This window comes from Helianthus annuus, chromosome 13 (genome assembly GCF_002127325.2).
Source record: "Helianthus annuus cultivar XRQ/B chromosome 13, HanXRQr2.0-SUNRISE, whole genome shotgun sequence".
NCBI lineage: Eukaryota > Viridiplantae > Streptophyta > Magnoliopsida > Asterales > Asteraceae > Helianthus > Helianthus annuus.
In genome coordinates this window covers 88032314-88053783 of record NC_035445.2, presented here as the reverse complement: position 1 = coordinate 88053783, position 21470 = coordinate 88032314, and the positions used below count along the sequence as shown (strand labels likewise).

General features: G+C 34.3%; 2 protein-coding genes across 2 annotated transcripts; one reads left to right on the top strand and one right to left on the bottom strand.

The window, feature by feature from the left end:
• Window positions 1-279: 279 nt before the first annotated feature.
• Window positions 280-4869, bottom strand: LOC110898531 (60S ribosomal protein L6, mitochondrial). The gene is made up of 2 exons (XM_022145326.2): window positions 4719-4869; window positions 280-776 (listed from the first exon to the last, which is right to left on the bottom strand). Exon 2 carries the CDS (start codon window positions 768-770, stop codon window positions 462-464), a length of 309 nt encoding a protein of 102 aa, XP_022001018.1. The 5' UTR covers window positions 771-776; window positions 4719-4869; the 3' UTR covers window positions 280-461.
• A 3796-nt stretch (window positions 4870-8665) lies between these two features.
• On the top strand, window positions 8666-14412 carry LOC110898533 (tRNA (cytosine(38)-C(5))-methyltransferase 2). Its single transcript, XM_022145327.2, has 11 exons — window positions 8666-8736; window positions 8813-8875; window positions 8963-9073; window positions 10317-10410; window positions 10473-10591; window positions 10676-10798; window positions 11234-11507; window positions 12729-12823; window positions 12940-13002; window positions 13118-13182; window positions 14158-14412. Exons 2-11 carry the CDS (start codon window positions 8816-8818, stop codon window positions 14231-14233), a joined length of 1080 nt encoding a protein of 359 aa, XP_022001019.1. The 5' UTR covers window positions 8666-8736; window positions 8813-8815; the 3' UTR covers window positions 14234-14412.
• The last annotated feature ends 7058 nt before the right edge of the window (window positions 14413-21470 follow it).

Here is a 21470-nt window from a genome sequence, read left to right as displayed (position 1 = left end):
CCAAAGGTAATGTTTGTTCGTTTTCGTCCTCCAGCTAAACTTATTCTATCTATATCCCTAGTGTTTGATGAAGATGTTGAACTTGGATCTCTCAGAATTAACCATGACAAACTTGGATTGACTAAATACAGGCCTTAACCAGCCTAAAACAGGTTTCGCTTTCTTTACATTTCTGCGCCTTAAGGCATCAGGCGATCCCTTTGCGCCTTTAACTACCATGTACTATGCAACATAGTACAATATTATGTTACGCAATAGAATTGATACACGGATTTCTGGTAAAACTACAAAGAACACTTAACAAAAGACATGAAGTACAAATGCTCGATTATTAACTTTGAATTTGTCTAAAATCGGCATTATGGCCTCAAGAGCAAAGATCAGGTTACATGAACAAAAACGGATTCAAAAAGTTAAACCTAATTCTTGAGAAAACCGCAACCAAATAACGACAGAAACACTTACTTTGATTTCTTTCCCTGTTTTTTCTTAATAACCTCATCAACATACATGATACCTTTGCCTTTGTAAACCTCCGGGGGCTTGCAGCTACGAACTGCGGCAGCAAACTGGTGCACCCTTTGCTTATCTATTCCGGTGCAACAAATAACATTGGGTTTGAAACAAAATACTCGAACAGCCGGAGGAACGCTTAGTTCCACCTCGTGACTGTACCCCAGCTTTAGAAACAATAAGCGCCCTTCTGATTCGGCTCTGGCTTTGAAACCGACACCAACAATCTTGAGAAACCGAAAGAATTGAGCTTCCATGATTAGCTAAACCAGGATTATTATATCAGTAAATATAGGGAAAGAAAAATGTAATTATAAGATTTTCAAATCAGTGACAAAACAAAGTTGTGTTAGTAACTAGGAGTGGTAGTAGTCTCGGGTTTATGAATTTTGGTTGGGTTGGCGGTTTGAATTCATGAACACGAACACAGCCCGTGTAACCCATTTATCGAGCCTTGTGTGCCTAGCGCCTGTGATAACTATGGTTAAGATTATGCAACTCGAACACAACCCGTGTAACTAGGGGTGCAAACGAGTCAAGCGGCTCGCGAGCTACTCGAGATCGGCTCGAGAAAAAGCTCGAAACGAGCCGAGCCTTATCGAGCTCGAGCCTTGCATGTGAGGCTCGTTAGGCTCGTCGAGCCTTATCGAGCCTTAGTGTAAACGAGCCGAGCTTATTCAAACTTGTTTACAAGCCGACCTCGAACCTAAAAATAAGCTTATTTAGTAAACGAGTCCGAGCCCGAGCTTCACTTATCGAGCTCGCGAACCTAAAAAGTCTATTATTTATATTATTTTTAGAGTTAATTGCTCGGATGGTCCCTGTGGTTTCAAGTTTTTTCACGTTTAGTCCCCACCTTTTGAAAATAGCAGATATGCTCCCTATGGTTTGTCATTTTGTTACTCGGATAGTCCCTGAGTAGATGTCAATTAGTTTGAAAATAGCAGGAATGCTCCCTATGGTTTGTCATTTTGTTACTCGGATAGTCCCCAGAGTAAATGTTGGGGGACTATCCGAGTAACAAAATGACAAACCATAGGGAGCATACATGCTATTTTCAAAAGGTGGGGACTAAACGTGAAAAAACGTAAAACCACAGGGACCATCCGAGCAATTAACTTAATATATTAATTAATAGATAATAAACGAGCCAAGCCCGAGCCGAGCTCGAGCTTGAGAAAATACAAACGAGCCGAGCTCGAGCCTTGAAAACAAAGCTCAAATTGAGCCGAGCTCGAGCCCGAGCTCTCATAAGTTAATCGAGCTCGAGCTCGAGCCTGGTCAAGCTCGGGCTTGGCTCGGCTCGTTTGCAGCCCTACGTGTAACCCATTTATCTTAAGAAGTCAAAAAAGTTGATGGGTTATAAACGGGTTAATAGTAAGTGGATTAAAAAAAATGACCATACACAAAAAAAATGTTGTTTTTCTAAATTTTGAACAGGTTAAGCAATTAACCCACAAACAACATGTTTAATTAGACAGGTTAAACTGGTCAACCCGAACACGGCTTATTTATAAACAGGTTTAAAATGACAACCCAAAACCGGACTTTTATGGTGTAGTGTCATGGCAGGAATTGCCATCACTAAACGTAACTGATTTAGCTGTCTAATAATTAGGAGCCAAATAATCAGTCTTAATTAAACATTTTAGTAATTAATGGCTGCAACAAAAGAAGGTTTGATCATCTGAATATACAGTGTTTCATTTTCATGTAAGTTTTTAAAAATCAATATTTTCCAAGCACTCGATCAACTAATTCTCCATTTAAGACAATTTCAAACGCCCGAACCACATCCAAACACTATCTCCTGCAGTCTAAACTCTGAATCTAATGATCCCATATCACATAATCACGTTCAAAATACAGCCCCAATTACTCTCTATATGTTGGAGAATTTTGTAAACACAGATAATTAGAGAGACGTGTAATCACTTTCAGGTCAAATTATTTCGGTGACTCTCCCGAATGATTTAATCGGATACAACTCTGAATTCGAGAACAAAACTTAGGTGTTTGTTTTTTCAGAGGTAAAACGTCTGCAGTCTGCGGACCACATCTGCAAACATCTGTAGCAGAAGAGGTGGACCAAACCTCTGCAGTCTGCAAGAAGAGACTGTTTGTTTTTTTTTTTACTTCTGCAAACTACTGAAATAAACTGAAATATAAATAAACTAATTTATAAAACTTAAAAGAGTTTTTCAACATTCAAACTTAAATAATAGTTACACAATTCTGAAATAATATTCATAAAAAAGACAAGTAGCACGCTCAATTACGTTCGAAGTCTTGCATGAGCATGGTTAAATTTCTGTTTATTAGTCAATGCACGTCACCTAGCATGGTTAAGTTTCTCTTTATTAGTCAATGCACGCCCAATAAGAAGTCAATTCACAATCAACAACCAATTTTCTATGTTTTAAACACCAGCAAGTAATAATCATTAAACATGAATAAACCTTAAAATAATATCCTCATGATTTCTCACAAACCCACATCCAGTTGACTCTAATTTCAAAAGGGTATTTAAAAAAATGGAACTTGATTGGCCTATGATGAGAAAAAGTGTGTTTTTATTGCTTTTTTGGCATATGGGTTATGGGTTATGTTTGCAGTGGCAGTTGCAGATGAGGGTATACCTGGAAATTCATCATCTTTATCAACAAGGCCTAAAGTTGTGAATATTGGAGCTTTGTTAACAGTTAATTCAGTTATTGGGAGGTCCGTAAAGCCTGCAATTTTAGCTGCTGTTGATGATGTGAATGCTGATACATCTGTTCTTGGTGAAACCCATTTGAATTTTACATGATACAAATTGTAGTGGAATTATTGGCACCACGGGAGGTAAATTATTAATGTTTTTAGATTAACAACAACTAATTCAACATCAAAATCTCAATTATCATATGATTTCATGGCTCAATTTCACACCACTCAATAAACAAACTCAATCAGAAGTTTCTAAGTTTCTAATTCAACCACTCAATCAGTATTAATAACCTTCTATAATCCTTTTCAGCAGTCAATAAACAAACACAGAGCAGAGCAGTTGATCAGTAACAGCGTATGTATAACTGAGGGTAAAACAAAACCTGATGAATGATTTTCCGCTCCTTTGCAGCAGGGGCCGACGACGCAGCGTGGTGGTGGCGGAGGGGAGATGTGTTGTCGGCGGTGAAGGCGGAGGTGGGAGAGGAGACGTCGGGCAACCGGAGGTGGAGGAGGTGATGGAGATGTGGTGGTGGCGGAGGGGAGATATGGTAGCAAGTGCTAGGGTTTCAGTGTGTTTTGAAAGAGCAGAGGATGAGAAGAGGTCTAGAACCTCTTTTTTTTTTTTTTTTTTTTAATGAAATCACCTCCAAAAAATAAACACACACTGTAGACTTAAACGTCTGCACGTGGTCTGCGTGGGCCAAATATAAGAGGTCGAGAAGTACTTTTCAAAAAAACAAACACCCTTTTAGTATGTTTGTATTGCAAATTCGTGAATGAACCACTAAGTGTGACCAAGAACCCTAATCTCGATGCAAATGCATAATTGTTTTCCAATATGATGATAAACGATGAGTAAAATCTTAAAAACTTGGCAGTTATTATTTTTTAAAATTAAAATGCATAATTGTTTTCCAATATGATGATAAATGATGAGTAAAATCTAAAAAACTTGGCAGTTATTATTTTTTAAAATTAAAATGCCTCTGCCCCTTGGACCCCGCCAGGGGCTGCCGCCCACCCGAACACTTGGGAATTATAATAACTCGAACAAGTGTGCACTCCCACACCTCTAACTTGTCCGATGTATATTATAATTCCCTTTGGTCACCAAGTTAATCCCGATTACACTTAAATATCTAACACTATATTTGGTTAGTTAACTTCACGAAATCCGGTTATTACTCTATAATAATTTAACAACTTCAAAGAACATATTCTTCTAACAATAACCAATGAATCTGACTATTTAGGTTAAACCAAATCTAAAAACTTGATAGTTATTTGTTCACAAAATTATCACCAATACTTTCCTTGATCATATAGCATATTGTACAAGATTACTACTGTATGTTACCAATATTACACAAAAAGTAGCATCATAAAAAAGCGAATCATTTTCCCCAATTAGAACCCTAAATAAGCTATGAAACTGAAAATTAACAACAATAAACGATGGAGAATGTATTTGTATACGAAAAAAGGAAAAGTACCTTAAGGTTGCCGGAAAATATAGCGCCGCCGTGCCGGAGATGTTCGGAGACGAGCAGTTATCACACGGAAGGAGCGCACTGCGGTCACTGTGGTTCCAATTTCCAAACAGAAACCCTTTAATTGTCTTTTACCAAAGTGCCTATTTCGTCCTTGTGGTTTTGGGTTTTACAATGGTCTACTTGCATTTTGTTTAAGGACAAAAATTTCTTTAAAGTGTAAATTTCCGTTTTTTCTACATCTGATCATTTTAATAGTTTTACCTCGATCATTTAAAAATATACATTTTCTACTCTCGTCCTTAACTTGTTCGTTTTTGTTGTTAAAAGTAAAGGGCACTTTTATCTTTCAATTCAACAAAAATAAAGGTATTTCAGTAATTTTACATATAAGTATCTATTATTTATTTATTATTACCTACAAAAATCCAATTTTCATTAGAAACATAAATTAAAAGTAACCTTTTGAGTCTTTGTATTTTAGTGGCATTAACCATTTGAGTCCTTGTGTTTTAGTGGTTTTAACCATTTGAGTCAAAAATCAAAATGTTTAATGCCCTGAGTCCCTAGACGCTTTTTTATAATTTTTTTGAGTCCAATTTTTTTAACAGAATTGGACTCAAACAAAATTGGACTCAAAACGTTATAAAATGTGCGATTAGGGACTCAGGGAGTCAAACTTTTTGATTTTGGACTCAAGAGTTTAAAACCACTAAAAACATTGACTCAAAAAGTAATTTGCTCAAAAATCATTCTTTTTTGCATCTTTTTTTAACTCTCTCTCTCTCTTTGTAACAACAACCAATACTATCAGACACCACCATCAATCACCAGTCACCACCCACCCACCATCCACTGCAGCCACCACCACCGCCGCCGTTAACACCAGACACTACCATTATCCCCAACCACCACCACCTACTGGCACCATCAATAAACCCTCAAACCCTTTTTTTCCATACTTTTAGAGTACGGAGCCGAGAGAGATAGAGAGAGAGACGGTTTGAGGGAGGGAGAGTGCGAGTTTGAGAGAGAGATAAGAGGGGGAGATCAGCGGCTGACCACCATCCATGGCAGATCCTTGGTGGTTAACGGTGACGGTCTTTGTTGGTGTTGGATGACGGCGAAAGCTTCAGACCTCGATTAGATGACGTTAGGGTTCCGGCGAAGGCTTCAGGCCTCGATTAGATGACGGTGGCGTTAGGGTTCCACCGTGACGATTCAAATCAATGTTGTAGTGGTGGGGGTTGGGTGGTTTCAGTGGTCGTAGGAGGTGGTTATGGTCGTAGCAGGTGGATGTGGTGGCAAGGGAAAGAGGAGGGGTGGTAGTTGTAGGATGTGGGTTCCGGTGAGGTGGTGTCAGAAGTGATGATTATGGTGGTGGTTGGGTTCTAGTGATGTGGGTTCCGGTGGGGTGGTTGGGTGGTAACCGGTGGTGATGAGGTGGTGGTTGGTGATGAAGAAGAGATAGATAGATCATGCAGAGAAAGAGAAGAGAGAGGAGAGTATGCGTGTATATGATTGTCATGTGTGTATATCATAGAAATATCTTTACAAGTAAATTACCAAAATACCCTTACTTTTGTCTTAAAATTACCCAAATGTCCTTCTAGTTAACAAACATTATGGATGGAGTTAAGGCCATGGAGCAAATTGGGAAAAACATAGTAAACGGTTGGAGGAAAATGACACATTTTAAATGATTGGGACTAAACGGTTAAAACGATCAAACCACATAGAGCAAAACGAAAGTATACTCTTTCTTTATCTTGTTTCACTAAATGTGTTATCTTTTCTACTCTTTAATCTTGTTTCACTAAATGTGTTATCTTTTTATAGAAAAGTAAAATGCCAAAATGTCCCTGAGTTTAGGTTATTTTTGTCATTTAAATTCAAAAATGATTTTTTTTGTATCTGTGTCCCTGAGGTTTCATTTTTTGTTGTCATTTCCATCCAATTGGCAAATTGGGTTAGAAATTTATGCCCTTTTAGTCGTTTTCCACACTTAAATGGAGGGTATAATCGTCATTATGCCTAAACTCCATCATTTAAACAGAAAAAGGGCAGAAATTTCTAACCAAGTTTGCCAATTGTATAGAAATGAAAACAAAAATGAAAACTCAAGAACCTAAATATAAAAAGTTTCATTTTTGGACCAAAGTGGCAAAAGTGACCTAAACTCAGAGGCCATTTTGGCATATTACTCTTTTTTGGAAGGACAATTTTTTTAATGAGTTAAATGTCATTTTAGTCCATGTGGTTTGGGCCATTTTGTCAGTTTAATCCAAATGTTTTATTTTTCACCTGTGGGTCTAAAAAGGTTTCATTGTTGCCATTTTAGTCCACTGAGTTAATTTCATCCATTTTTTCTTTTAACGAGAAGGATAATTCGATCATTTTATATGTAAATGCTGTTAAATAGAAGGGCAATTTGACCATATAAAATGACCAAATTGCCCTTCTCGTTAACAGAAATAATGGATGAAGTTAACCTAGTGGACTAAAATGGCAACGATGAAACATTTTTAAACCCACATGCGAAAAATGAAACCTTTGAACTAAACTGGCAAAATGGTCCAAACCACAGGGACTAAAATGACATTTAACTCTTTTTTAATTATGTGTCTTCTACAAAACTTGAAACCAAGATCTTCAAACTTAGGTGTTTCTGAAGACTTTGTCTTTACCAATGAACCACCAACTTCATTGGTGACTAAATGTGTTATTTGTTTACTCTAAGTATAATACAAACATACACGCTATAATGCATGTAAGATAATTAAATATAAACAGTTTAATAATATTATAATAACATTATGACATGACTAAATATAAGAAGTTCAATGACATAAATGATACAACACATTAACCACAATAATTGAACAAATTGGTTAAGGCATGTTGAATTAGTTTAGACATGCTTTTATTCATGTCATTAGCTTAACTTTGTGTTAACAACAGACCTGATTTTCTCATAAAAGTTTGAGATAGGGATGAGATTTTTTACCGAAATATCGGTACTGTACCGGTATCGGTAATAGATTTTTCAAAATTAGATATCGGTAAAAAAATGGTATCGGTATCGGTATTTTTTCGGTAAATACCGGTATTAATACCGAATTTAATAACAACTTTATGTATTTTGCTATTATCTTAGATCCCACTATGAATTTATATTTTCTTGAATATTGTTTTACAAAAACCAATATCAAATTTCTTTTGTTTGGTTATTTTTAATCAATTATGATGCATTTTTAGACATGTTGGAATTTGGATGTTAAAAGTCACCCATGGATATTTACCTTTTGATTTTTTTTCTGACTATTTAATATGTTTACCTTTTGTTTACATTCCTCTATATATTACTTTAGTTCAATTAATAATGGATGTATGGATTGCACATGAAATTTTTTTAGGTAAAATAATGGATGACACCAAAACGGTACCAATGTGGTAAAGTACCGAAATACCGGTACCGTACCGGTACCGAATCTATAAATACGGTACGGTAATCGGTATCCACATTTCCTCAATTTCAGTAACAATATTTACGGTATCGGTACCGGTATGTTACCGGTGTCGTACCGATCTCATCCCTAGTTTGAGAAGACTAGAAGACATGTTACATTTGTTTTAGAAATAACTGAGATCAAAGAAAATACTCTTGTATATTCAAACGTAATCTCATATCTGGTCCCAAACTCCAGTGGCGAAACTTGAGATTTCCGACTAGGGACGGAAGTCATCGGACCTAAAAATTTCTATAAAACCGAGGGACCGAAAACGTATATACCAAAAAGAAATTATACGAAAACTAAAAAAAAAAAACTCCACTACTAAGCAAAATGTTCGGGGGAATCGGCCGCCCCTCCCGCCCTACTTAAGTTGCGCCCATGCCAAACCCGCTCCAAATATACTGGGTTTCGGATTTATTAACGGGTGTTCGGGTTCGATTCTCATCCATATCAAAAAACCAAGTTTATCAACTTAATCATTTCTTAGTCAGAGAGTCAAATCAAAAGTAAGCTCAAAACCCTAAACAAGTGATTCAGTTCTAAGTTGAAAGCCCTAAACCTTACTAGTCAAATTACTCGCAGGTGATGGAAGAAGAAGAACAACCATGGCGAGTGCTCGAATTTTACAGTGGCATTGGAGGCATGGTAACCCATCTCTCTGTCTCCGTAGTGATGTGTTTTTATTAAAAAATAATAATAATAATCTGCTCTGCTGTAATAACATATGAACAGAGATATTCGGCGATGAAGGCCGGAGTCAACGCTAAAATGATCGAAGCTTTTGACATAAACGACTTGGCTAATGATGTCTATGCCCATAATTTTGGCCATCGTCCCTTTCAGGTCAGTCAGTCAGTTCTTTATAATCAGTTATGGGGCTGGCTGAGATTACCAATGACAACATCCCTACTATGTGGTTTCAATGGTTATTTGACTTATTTCTAACAATTGATATTGATAGTATATTTAAGTTGTAATGTATATGTGTGGGCGCCTCGGGGAGATTACCCCCGCTTCCGGTGTGCGCGTATAATGTATATATGTGTGGGCGCTCGGGGAGCAAAAGTGAAATTGCGCGAATTTTAATGTTATTTTACTAATTTCGTGAAAATGACGTTAAAAGCGACGGGCGGTTAATCATGCATCGTGTGGTGGCGTTGATAGCCGAAAGATATGTGGATACATGCACTAAGCGGCCTTTGTCCCGGTTGTTGAGTGTCATGTGTCTTATGTCCAAGGCTTGATGCAAAGCTACTATCGAGCCGGGGGTCTCACTGGAAGCAGACTCTCTATTCCTACGGGGTAGAGGTAAGGCTGTCTACATCTTACCCTCATCAGACCCTACCTTAGCTTTGCTTTTGGTGGGATTTACTGAGTATGATGATGATGATGATGATGATGATTTGAGTTGAGTGCTCTGGTTTTAAAAGGCGCGCTTGAGTGTGCGAGGCGGCGTCGGGCGTCTCATGTACTTCTTGCTCAAAATTAGGGTCTATAGGAGGTTGAAATGTAAAAACGACCAAAGGGATGAAGAAATTATGAAAGGATGTAAAACAGATGAGAGTAACAAAACTTCTGGTTGTAAATAAAGCTTATTTGGTTTGGTTGTACATAGAGCAATGCCTCGGCCTCGTGACTCTCATACGTATTGTGCGCACCTCGCGCCTCAACTTTTGGGACCTAAACGCCTAAGGGGCTGTTTGTTTACCTCTTAATGAGGCTCTTAATGATTCAGACCTCTTACTGGTTCAGCACTTAATGGTTCAAACTGTTTGTTTCACGAGCAGATGTCTGAATGGTTCAGACATTTGCCTCTGAATGGTTAAGATTTATACACAGTCTGAATGGTTAAGACCTCTAATCTGAATTGGTCGGACAATTGCCTCTGAACAGTTAAGCATTATATAGGCTCTTAATGGTTCAGCACTTAACCATTCAGATGTTGCCAAACAGCCCCTAAGAGCGCCTCACACTATTGTTTAAACCACGCAAGTGCTACAAAGTAAAAGTTAGCTGTTAAAAGTTACTTGATATTGTCAATATGGTTCAAATGCTTATTTTTGTTTCATTTTGGATATGAAAATAGGGTAACATACAGACCTTAAGTGCTGCTGATCTTGATCGATATAAAGCAAACGTGTGGCTTCTTTCTCCACCATGCCAGCCGTACACCCGACAAGGTATGGTACCGGTATTTACTTTAGTTAGTTATAGTTTATTCCCGAGCTAAGCTTGTGTTTAGGTCTACAGAAACAATCCGCTGACGCTCGAGCCTCCTCTTTTCTTAGAATTCTCGAAATCATACCAGAATTGATGCAACCTCCAGTCATGATCTTTGTTGAGAACGTCGTTGGATTTGAGGTTCGGAACCAATTTGAACTCAATTTGTAATATTTACGTTCGATTGATGAATTATTCATTTACTAATCTATTGTTTCGTTTCAGACATCCGATACACACCAAAAGATGATTCAGATACTCAATGAAAGCCAATTTGTGACACAAGAATTCATATTAAGCCCGTTGCAATTCGGAGTACCGTACTCACGTCCCCGTTACTTTTGCCTGGTACACAATAGTATAGTTGTTGAAGGCAAATAGTGACAAATAGTGATAAGGTACCTATATGCTACATAGCGAATAGCGAAAAATAGCGGGCGGCTATTTTATAAATAGCGATACACTAGAAAAAATATTATATGTATATTATATCAAAATACCCTGGTATATATGCTATTTTACATGTATATTTAACAAAAACCTAAAATCCAGCTATTTTATAGCTATATGTAATTGGTATTTATATTAAAAAACAAAAAATAAATAAAGTGTCGCTATTCTTGCTATCCATCGCTACAGCCCTAATAGTGACACTATACCTATACGCTATGTAGCGCGATATAGCGATTGCTACGATCGCTATTGACAACTATGCGCAACACTAATGAACCGATGGATGCAATCAAAGTTTTTTTTAAGTGTTTGTATATGTCATGTTTACAGGCGAAAAGAAAACCGTCGTCTTTTTGCAACCCGGAATTCAACGGACAGCTTATTTTGGTGCCAAAACCGTTATTTGGCCGCAAAGAGAGCGTGTCAATCAATGAAAATGATCAGTTGATAAGTACTTCCGATGATATGCACCAAACGTGCCTTCCTGTAGAAAGATTTTTGGAATTTGGAAACGATATGAACCCGAATAGTTTTTCAAGTGAAGGTTCTTTAAGTCAGTACGTTGTTCCGTCAAATTTGATAGAGAGATGGGGAAGTGCCATGGGTATCCTTGATAGAGGTGCTACATGTAAAATGGGTATTTGGTTAGGTTGGGTAACGGGTCAAAATCAAAACATGTGATTTTGTAACATGTTAGATTAGACTGAACCGAAACACTTTTTTATATTATTTATAAACATGGTTTTAAAAAACGGTTGAGGCGTGCGCCTCGAGGCGCGCCTCAAGGCGAAACGGCCAAAAAACGATTCTGAGGCGCGCCTCAGGGGGTTTATACTGTATGTGCGCCTCAGAGGGGCTGAGGCGCTAAAATGGCTGCGCCTCAGGGGTTTTTGATATTTGTTTTTGATGTTTTGAGTTTTTATGTCAATTTCAAGCAATTTGTGTCTTTTTTATGTGTGTTTTTTATTATTTTGATGAATTTGATGATGAATTTAGTTAGTATTACTATTTTTATAAGATATATAATATTTATATTTATTTTTTAACTCCGCCTCGGGCTCACGCCTCGGTTCGCCTCGAGGCTTACGCCTCGAAACTCGTTTCCGTTTTTTTAAACCTTGTTTATAAAGGAAAATTGGAATTTAATAATCTTAGCTTTGACATATTGGCCGGCAACAATCCCAACAAAGTAAATGTTTTATGCCAGTCCCAACTTTTAACCTATTTTTCATCAGCAATCCCATGCTAACTAAAACTTAACCCAGTTAGTTTTTGCTGACGTGGACCGCCACATAAGCAGTCCATGTCAGCAAAAACTAACTGGGTTAACTTTTAGTTAGTAAGGGATCGCTGATAGAAAATAAGTTAAAAGTCGGGACTGTCCCAGAACATTTCCTTAGTTGGGGTGTTGCTAGCCAATATGTCAAAGTTGGGATTATTAAAATTCAATTTTCCATTTATAAATTATTTATTTTTCAATTAGGATTATAAAGTTTATATTATTGCAACATGATCTAGTTTTTAAATAAATTGTTTTAAACGTTAAAGTTGCACCTTGGGAGGCTTTTAACCCAGCTACCTTTTTGACCAGTGGCGGATTTAGAAAAAACATTAAGGGGTAACGTTTCAAAAGTTTCATTTCAATAGAGGCAGCGAAATCGAAAAAACGTCAAATTTTTCCAAAATTTACACTACCGCCGGAGCGTCAAGGAGTAGCGGAGGCTACCCGTACTCTCAAGCTACATCCGCCCCTTTTTTTGACCCGTTAGAGATAAAACATAACCTAAATTGACCCATGCAAAAGTTGTTCCTTAAATTGGTTTAGATATTGTCTATCCTGATTCGACGCGCTGTTGTTGTTTCACAAAGAGTTATTATCGATATGTGAAGGGCACCGGCTCCCTTTTGGCTACTATTATGGTAAGTTTCAACAAACATCGTATTTCATTTTTGTTTTCTTATATATAAAATACGTCGTTCTTGCAAACAACAGTGTTTATTTCGGTTTCTGTAAACGTACTGGTTAATATTTGCAGCCAAAGACGAGAGACAAAACATCATTAGACGAACTTTGTCTCAGATACTTTACCCCTAGAGAGGTATGTAGGTTTTAATGTTTTATAATCCAAATTATTCTTTTCGGTTCTTGTCGGCTTTCTTTTTTATTTGTTCTTTTCTTTTGTTTCACAACTTTATAAGAAAATTATTCTGTAGGTATCGAATTTGCACTCTTTCCCTAAGGAATTTGAGTTCCCGGAGCATGTAACACTTCGGCAACGGTATGTTGATTTACGCCTTTCTTAAACCCGTACATGTAGTCATTTCTACATAGCGAAGACACCAATAAACCAATATAGAGCAATGCCTCATGCCTTTTGGGACCTAAACACATCGATCTTGCTTTTATAAAACCAAGATTCTTTAGAAAAAGCGTTCTCTTTTGACTTTTTCTAGTCAACAGATTAGCAAATCACGACTAGTATAGACCTTCGGATAGTTTCATCCCTTTATTATACATATCAAAACAAAGTTAGCATGAACAGTAAATGAAATTTTTTAAAGATTTGTTTTTTAGTAATATTTTATTTAGTCTTCATTTGATTTTTTTATTAATTAATATTTATATATTAAAGTAAAGAGATCATGAATAATAAATAACTTTTTTAAAGTATTTGTTTTAGGTACTCTTCATTTAATATGATTTTTTAAATAATTTGTGTACGTTAATTTTTTAAAAATAATCTAAATACACATCTATGTATTTTTTCCAACATTCCGATATAAATCTTATTGAAGATGGATATCGTGCTGCCACCATACCGAAAAGAAAACGACTAAACAACATACGTGTTGGTATTCATATTTATTGTTTTCAGTAAATCTTATTGAAAGTAGACACTGTGTCGCTACTGTACTGAACATAAAACTGAACGAACAACATCGATATTTGGTACCGGTATTTATATTTTGCTTTTAGTTTCAATAAAGTGATGGTATCACTATTAACTGTATTGTACCATATTTAGCCGAACCCAACAACATCGGTATTGGCACTCTGTTCGTTTTATGGTTTTTGGTCGATGTAGAGCAGATGTTGATTACTATACCAAATGCATGTATTGTGTCAGTACGAAATAAACCGAATCGATACCGATCAAGATCCCGCCGCGAAGCGCGGGGGAAATAAACTAGTTAAAGAGTAAAGGGTTAATGATTTTTATCAAAGATTAAGCTGTCTGTTTTTGTTTGTGTAGATATGCATTGCTGGGGAACAGTTTAAGTGTGGCAGTTGTTGCTCCACTACTTCATTATCTCTTTAGTGATCCATAGTCATATCATTCACAGATGAAAGTTATTATATATTAATCTTCAAGACTTGTTTATTCAAACTTGGTTCATACTTATCACTAAGATTTTGCTCATATTTCATATGTAAAAGGGCTACAAATGATGGTTGAAGTGTTGTGCTGTTTCTTACTCGATTGTGATACATATAATATTTTTTTTTATCGTTTTCCTCGATCTCTGTTGATAATCCGTCGTTGGAACCACAAATTTTCATCAAACCCAACTCAATATCGCAATCCGTCGTTGGTACATTCTCAGTACCTTGTAGCATGGTTCTAATCATCCCTTGTTGACGCCATTCGTGGGACTCGAACCCACGACCATGTAATTAATGTGTTGCTCTAAAAAACAAATGTGTACCACGTGGGAATCACGAAACTTCTCATACCTTCTCGAACCGCCTCAACATCATAATGCCAAATGGTTCCGTCGGTTGACATTTGTGGTTGACCTCTGACCTCGGTCTAGATTGTTCTTCAACGCTTTACAAAACTTATCCAAATGTTCTTTTTCAAAGTTGTGTTTGAATCCAACTTCCACACAGAACCACAATGAATGCATCGAGCTTTGTTTGGATCAAACTACAACGCCTCGCTTTTTCGTAAATTACCTGAATTAGAAAGCTTGCGTTGTAATTCTATTTTTGGAAACCTTGCCCCTTTTGTAATCGTATTTCGTTTATAACTATGCAAACCGAGACTCCAATCGTAATAACACTCCTATTTTATACAAATTATACATTTACTTATGCACTTTATACTTAAACGTCTTGATTCGTTATACATTGTTACCTATTTCGTAATTCTTGGAAACACGTAATAAACTCACAATTTCGTATCACACATACGCAATTTATACGTTCTCGCCCTTGTTTATACACTATTGAACGCCTACGTATACTTATTCATGACTTATATACTTATTCATATGCCTAATTTACATAACTTCCCCTTATACTATGCTCTTTCATACCTAAAACATTTTAAAATCTAATCTATATAAACATCAGGGACTAGGGACTGGAATTGACAATAAAACAAACTTAATCACGGAAACCCTTACCCTCGCGTCGTGCGACCGTGGGGTGCCTTCGTCGTCACGGCATGCGACGACCCACAATCCGCTGATTCACGTTAACAGCTCCTTGGTTGGTCAGTTTTGTGCTTCTTTGGTGTGTGTTTCTCCTTAATTACTCACCTAACTCACCCTAATCCTCCACTATAAAACACACTTCATTACCACACTTTTTTCACTTTGCAAACACACTAATCCTCACTCAAACACCCTAAATCAGCAGCTTAATCTCAGAATATAATCAGATTCAAGGCAGTTTATGAAAGTGAGTTTAAACTCACTTATCTTCCATCTTCTTCACTTCTTCTTGCTTCTTAACACTTGGAACACCTCTAGGAATGTTTCCATAGGTTTTCCATGGAAAACCAAAGTTGGAACATCACCACATCGAGGTTAAAAGTGCAAGAACTTTCTGTTTTGAACAAAAACTTTGTTAAACATTCTTAAACTCATGTTTTACTCATACATTCCTATGTGCCACGAATCAAGTCTATGATTAGTGTGCATAAAAACAAGGTTGTTACATACAAATCGGAGGTGTTTAATCCCTCCAAACTTTCTGTTTTGTAAGGGTTTCTAACCCACAAGTGTTAAACAAGCTTGAGCTTGTGTATGTGTGGCGAAATTTTCTAAATGTGTGTTTCTAATTGTTTTGTTAATCCGATTATGTGGATTAATAGACTATAATGCGCCGATGTCTGAACCATTAAGAGCCCATTAAGAGGTGAAACAAACAGCTTTGTAACTCTCAAATAAATAAATTTTTATTTATTTATTCTTTTTCTAATAAAATAATTTATCAAAACGGGAAACCTACAACAATACATTTGGTTTAGGAATAATCATTTGTAAAACATGCCAAAAAGATATGTTAAGGAAAGCGTGAAGAATCGTATCAAGAAACGTGTGACGTGTTACGTGAAAATATCACAAGATATCAAGGCAAATCACGTAAACGATATATTCTCATAAAGTTTTATCTCACAAGATTGATGATCACTTGAATGGCTTATAAATATTGGTTACTATTTAAATAATCATAGATTTTTTTGAATACTAATTGGTTTTATAAAAATAAAACAAAGGATACAAACGAGTATTTAATTAAAATCTATTTGGTATTTATATACTTTGTTGGTAATAAAAATGTTTTGTATTAGGGTTCTATATAATTTAAATAGAAAAAAAAATGAAAATTTATATATTTTTCTTATAAATCGGTTTATATGAACCAACCAAATGCACATCTTTTTTCCGAAATCTCTTTGATTCGAGTTGAATACAATTTTAAAAAGTCAAATTTAGAATAACTCAGAACAATTTTAGAATTGATTCAATGAGTAAACTATATTTCTTTTTGTTATTCAATAAAAAAAGTTATGAAATTGACTTTATTTGAAATTCCTTTAGTTTTTTTAACGGCAAACACATATTCTTCTAAAATATACTTTTAAAATTCACATATTGATGATTTTGTGAGTCTCGAAACGAGACCATTTTATTAGAGATAAACACCTTATGTCAATTATGGGCGTACCCACCCTAAGCTAAGGGTGGGCGGGCGCACCCCATAAAAAAATAATTTTTAGTGTTATTTTTCGCCAGAAATCCCGACCGCACCCTTTTGAATTTTTCACCTGCACCCCTTGAAAATTTTCAACCACCCCACTTAGAAAAAAAATAATTATTAACCGTTGATTCACTTAATTATTTAATCCAATCAAAACCCAATCTGCAATCAATTTTTATTGACACAAGCCCATCTCAACCTAAAGAAATTTCAACTAAATAAAATAACCCAAACCAATCCACCCATTCCATTTCCAAATCCAGCCCACAAAAAAACTCCCAGCAACTTGACGCCACTGCTCACGACCTGGTGGCTTTTTTTATCGGAAAAACCAAAATTCCGGTTGGACCGACCCATATTACGTTAGAATTCCAATATAGAACCAGTATGGTTTATTTATTTATTTATTTTGTTTTATGTGATGATTAGGAGAAAATATAGATGTGTAAGGGTTTAATCTTTTTTTATTTTTTATATTTTTTTATTGTTCTAGACTTGTAGTTAAATGATTTTGTTGTTTTATTTATAGCTTTGTTTGTTTAAATTATTAGTTACAAGTAATCAACATTTAATATTAGGGCTTGAATGTTTAAAAATATAACTGAAAGTTATGGGCTATGGTTGAACATGATTGTTTATTTTGTTTAAGTGTTTAGTGTTGTTTTATGAACTTATGGAGCAAATTATATGAACCAATGGGGTGGTGGTCCATTGGCAAAGACAAAGTCTTTAAAACACGCAGGTTGGGAAGGGTAAGGTCTTGGGTTCAAGTCCCATAGAAGACAGGGGATTAAATAAATTAGCCGTTAAAAAAAAAAGGAACAATGAGTAAGAATGTAATGAGCTTATGGCGTGTTTAGTATATTTAGATGATATTTCAAAAAAAAAACCTGTAGGGCACAATTTTAAATACGTTCGTAATTTGTAATGACGTGTTTTTGATGATTTATAAATTTTAGTTTGATGTTCTTTTGTCTTACATGATCCGACCCGACCCGCTATGAACCGATATTTTTATACAGTTAGGGGTCTAAAATCTTTGAAAATATTCCGCACCCCAGAAAAAAATTCATGGGTCCGCCACTGATGTCAATAGACCAAGAAACCATTATCTAAAATTTCTGTACTTAACCAACTAAACATAACAATTTGTTATTTACTAAAATGGAATGGATGAAAAGGTTGTCACGATCATTCTATGATCAGGCGCGGCGCGTAGCTTAGTGGGAAGTGGGGGATTCATCCGTCCCCTCCAATGTTTCGGTTAGAAGTGTAAAATTTCTTATTTTTTGTCCGAAAATTTTAAAAATTATATAGGATTGTCCTCCAATTATTTTGCCTAAATTTATACACAATATATAAATTGGGTCACATGACTTTCCGTTCACTCGAAACTTTTGGTTCTGTTCCGCAACTATCTATGACACGGTATGATGACAATCTATACTATATTATAATACATGAGGGAATGATTCCCAAAAGTTAAGAACTTCTTCCCCCATTATTTATATAAATAAACCCCTAGAATGAGGGTAAAGTGGTCTTTTAAACCATAATTATTTTTAAGTCCCTCAATCTATTACATTTAAATCCTTGACATTTAACATAATTATAGGTAATTAGTTACACTCCCTCCCCCCTTTAATTTTTTAATGTATTCCTGCGATATCTTACAACCCGTAATGTTTTAAAAAAATCCGAAGGTACCATGACGATCGGCACATTTTTTTAAACGTTTCGATAGTTGTCTTTTTTAGTTTCGCCGTGCGTTCATAAAGTACAAATAGCCGATGCGTAAATGTACAATTGATTAAAGCCAACATTTATTTTTTACCCAAGCCAGCTTTGACCATTACCTAGCTACCGTACATTAACATTTGTTTTTTACCCAAGTTTTTTATTTTGAACGGCATTAATAAACTAAAACATTCCCTAATTTACTTGTACAGAGTCAGTTTGTTGTGGCATGTTTAATATAGTAAGTATAGATAAAACTCACAACAAACTTCATATTAAACATGCCACAACAAACTAAACAGGATATGTGCATCTTATTTTAAAAACTTAAAACTCACAACAAACTTCCTAAATAAATAGATGACCATTCTAAAACTAAACCCTAATGGACTACTATAAATACATAGCAAACACTCACAATTCTACATTTCTATTGCTAAACAGATTTAAAATATGGAGCCAGTTCTGAATTCACTTGATGCGAAAAAACAAGCATGCGATATTGAAAAATCTAAGGTCGGTTCTATGATAAGTTTTGTTATATCGCAATAATGAATAATTGTTTTCTTTTATTTACTTTTATGTGAATACTAACTTATTTGATATTTCATATTCAACACACCATTTAAACACCCCAGTTGTCGAACAAGCTTTTGTTAGTTTTTAAGTAATACTTTCGCTTATAATCTTTCATATTAACAAGTTCGTTATGTTATTATTTGGTGTTTTATTGTAGGATGTTGGTGATAATAGTGTTGAAATTGTTTCTTATGGTGCAATGTTCAGTCCATACAAGTCTAAGCTTCAACGTCAATTTAGTGAAGAGGTAATTTTAAAATTTATTTAATCTTTTTTAAACTTTTTTATTCAATATTTGTTCTTTTTTTAAATTTATTTAATCATTTTTTTAACTTTTTTATTAAATTTTTGTTTTTTAAGGATCGGAAGTATGAGAATCAAAAGAAAAGATCTAACAGACTCTCTGAATGGAAATGGGTCGAGGTTATAAATTTAGATGATTCTGAGGACGATGAGAAAGAAGATGAATTAGATGATACTGCTGATTCGAGCACAAACAAGAAAAACGGATCAAAAAAGAAGAGATTTTAGATGAAATATATCAAGTGTTTTTATGTTTTTTTTTCATTTTCAGTTGTTTTTGTTTGATATAGACTATCCCATGAATAATAAAGTTTATTTTATATTTGAAGTTTATGTTTTGTGTTATTTTATTGCACTTATAATTTACATCTCGATTAAACTAATATACTTTAGTACTTAATCATGTTCGTATTATATAATTTACATGTTCGTACTTGATCATTTCCAAAGAGATAAATTCGATTACCAAGAATGGCCAAAACATGAAAACTACCTCTTGGTTTGGAGTAAATTCAAGATTGTATTTACAAAGCACACTAAACTTATTCAATTTAACAGTCATGTTCCACGAGGATTTCGTATATATCCATTAGTGCCTTCTATAAAAAAACTATTGGACGACACGAGATATGAAAAAATAATTATATAATATTATAGATTTTTCGAATAATTTGTATTTCTTAAATAAAAAGATAAAGTTAATAAAGGTATAAACTTTTACATCCTATTTTTTTTATAAAAACTGTTTTATAAAAATATGATTTTTTAAATATTTATAAAAATGAAATTTAACATTAGTTAAAGGTGTTTAAAACGTACCTACAAGTCACCTACTATTTTTTACTTTTTACTTTTTTCAAAAACGAAAATTTTAAAATTAAAGTTTATTGGATGAGTATGATGTGGATATTTAAAAAAGTTATGGACTTTAAACAATAAAATTATAAACTTTATCATTTCACCAACAAAATAAACTTACTTTATAACGATAGCAACTTATTTTTTATTTTTTGTCATTTGTTTAGTATTTTTTATTAACAAACGAATATTTACATGTTTAAAACAGTTTTTCTATACTTTATTTATTATTAATTTTTATAACAAAACAAAACTTTGATATTTAGTAGATAGAAGATAAACTATGTTCCAAAATTTTAGAAATTATTTAATACTAATTTACGGATTAGTAGATAGATAGTAAACTATATCCCAAAATTTTAGGAATTATTTAATACTAATTTACGATATTTAGTAGATAAATAGTAAACTATGTCCCAAAATTTTAGGAATTATAAGTCAACTAATAAAAAAAATAATTATTGCAGTTATTCTTGGATATTAATATAACAATTTGCATTTTTTAATTAAAAAGTAATAAAGTAATAAACTTTAAAGCTAAACTAAAAAACTGAACTTACTATAATATAAAGTTAATAAAAAAATTATTATTTTATAAACATTTTTATAACAAGTAATATAAATAAAATACTCCAGAAATTTACAATCTTTACTAGATAAATTCTAAACCGGGTTCCATTTTTTTAGGAATTATAAGTTCAACTATATTGTTATAGATAATATTAGTCAGTTCTAAAATAATTATTTACCAACTTGACTAGATACATAGTAGATTGTGTTGCATATTTTTAGGGATTATTAGTTAAAAGTAGACTCATATAGATAAGATTAGTTAGGAACTAAAAATTTGAACTTAGTATGATATAAAGTTAATAAAGATATAAACTCTTATCATCCTATTTTTTATAAAAACAGTTTATGAAATCTTATAAAAATATAAATTTTTTATATTTGTAAAAACCCGAAATTTAACAATTTAAGTTAAAGCTCTAAAACGTACTTACGAGTCAAATACTATTTTTTATTTTTATAAAAACAAAAATTTTAAACTTAAAGTTTATTGGATGAGTACTATGTGGATATTTATAAAAAGTTATG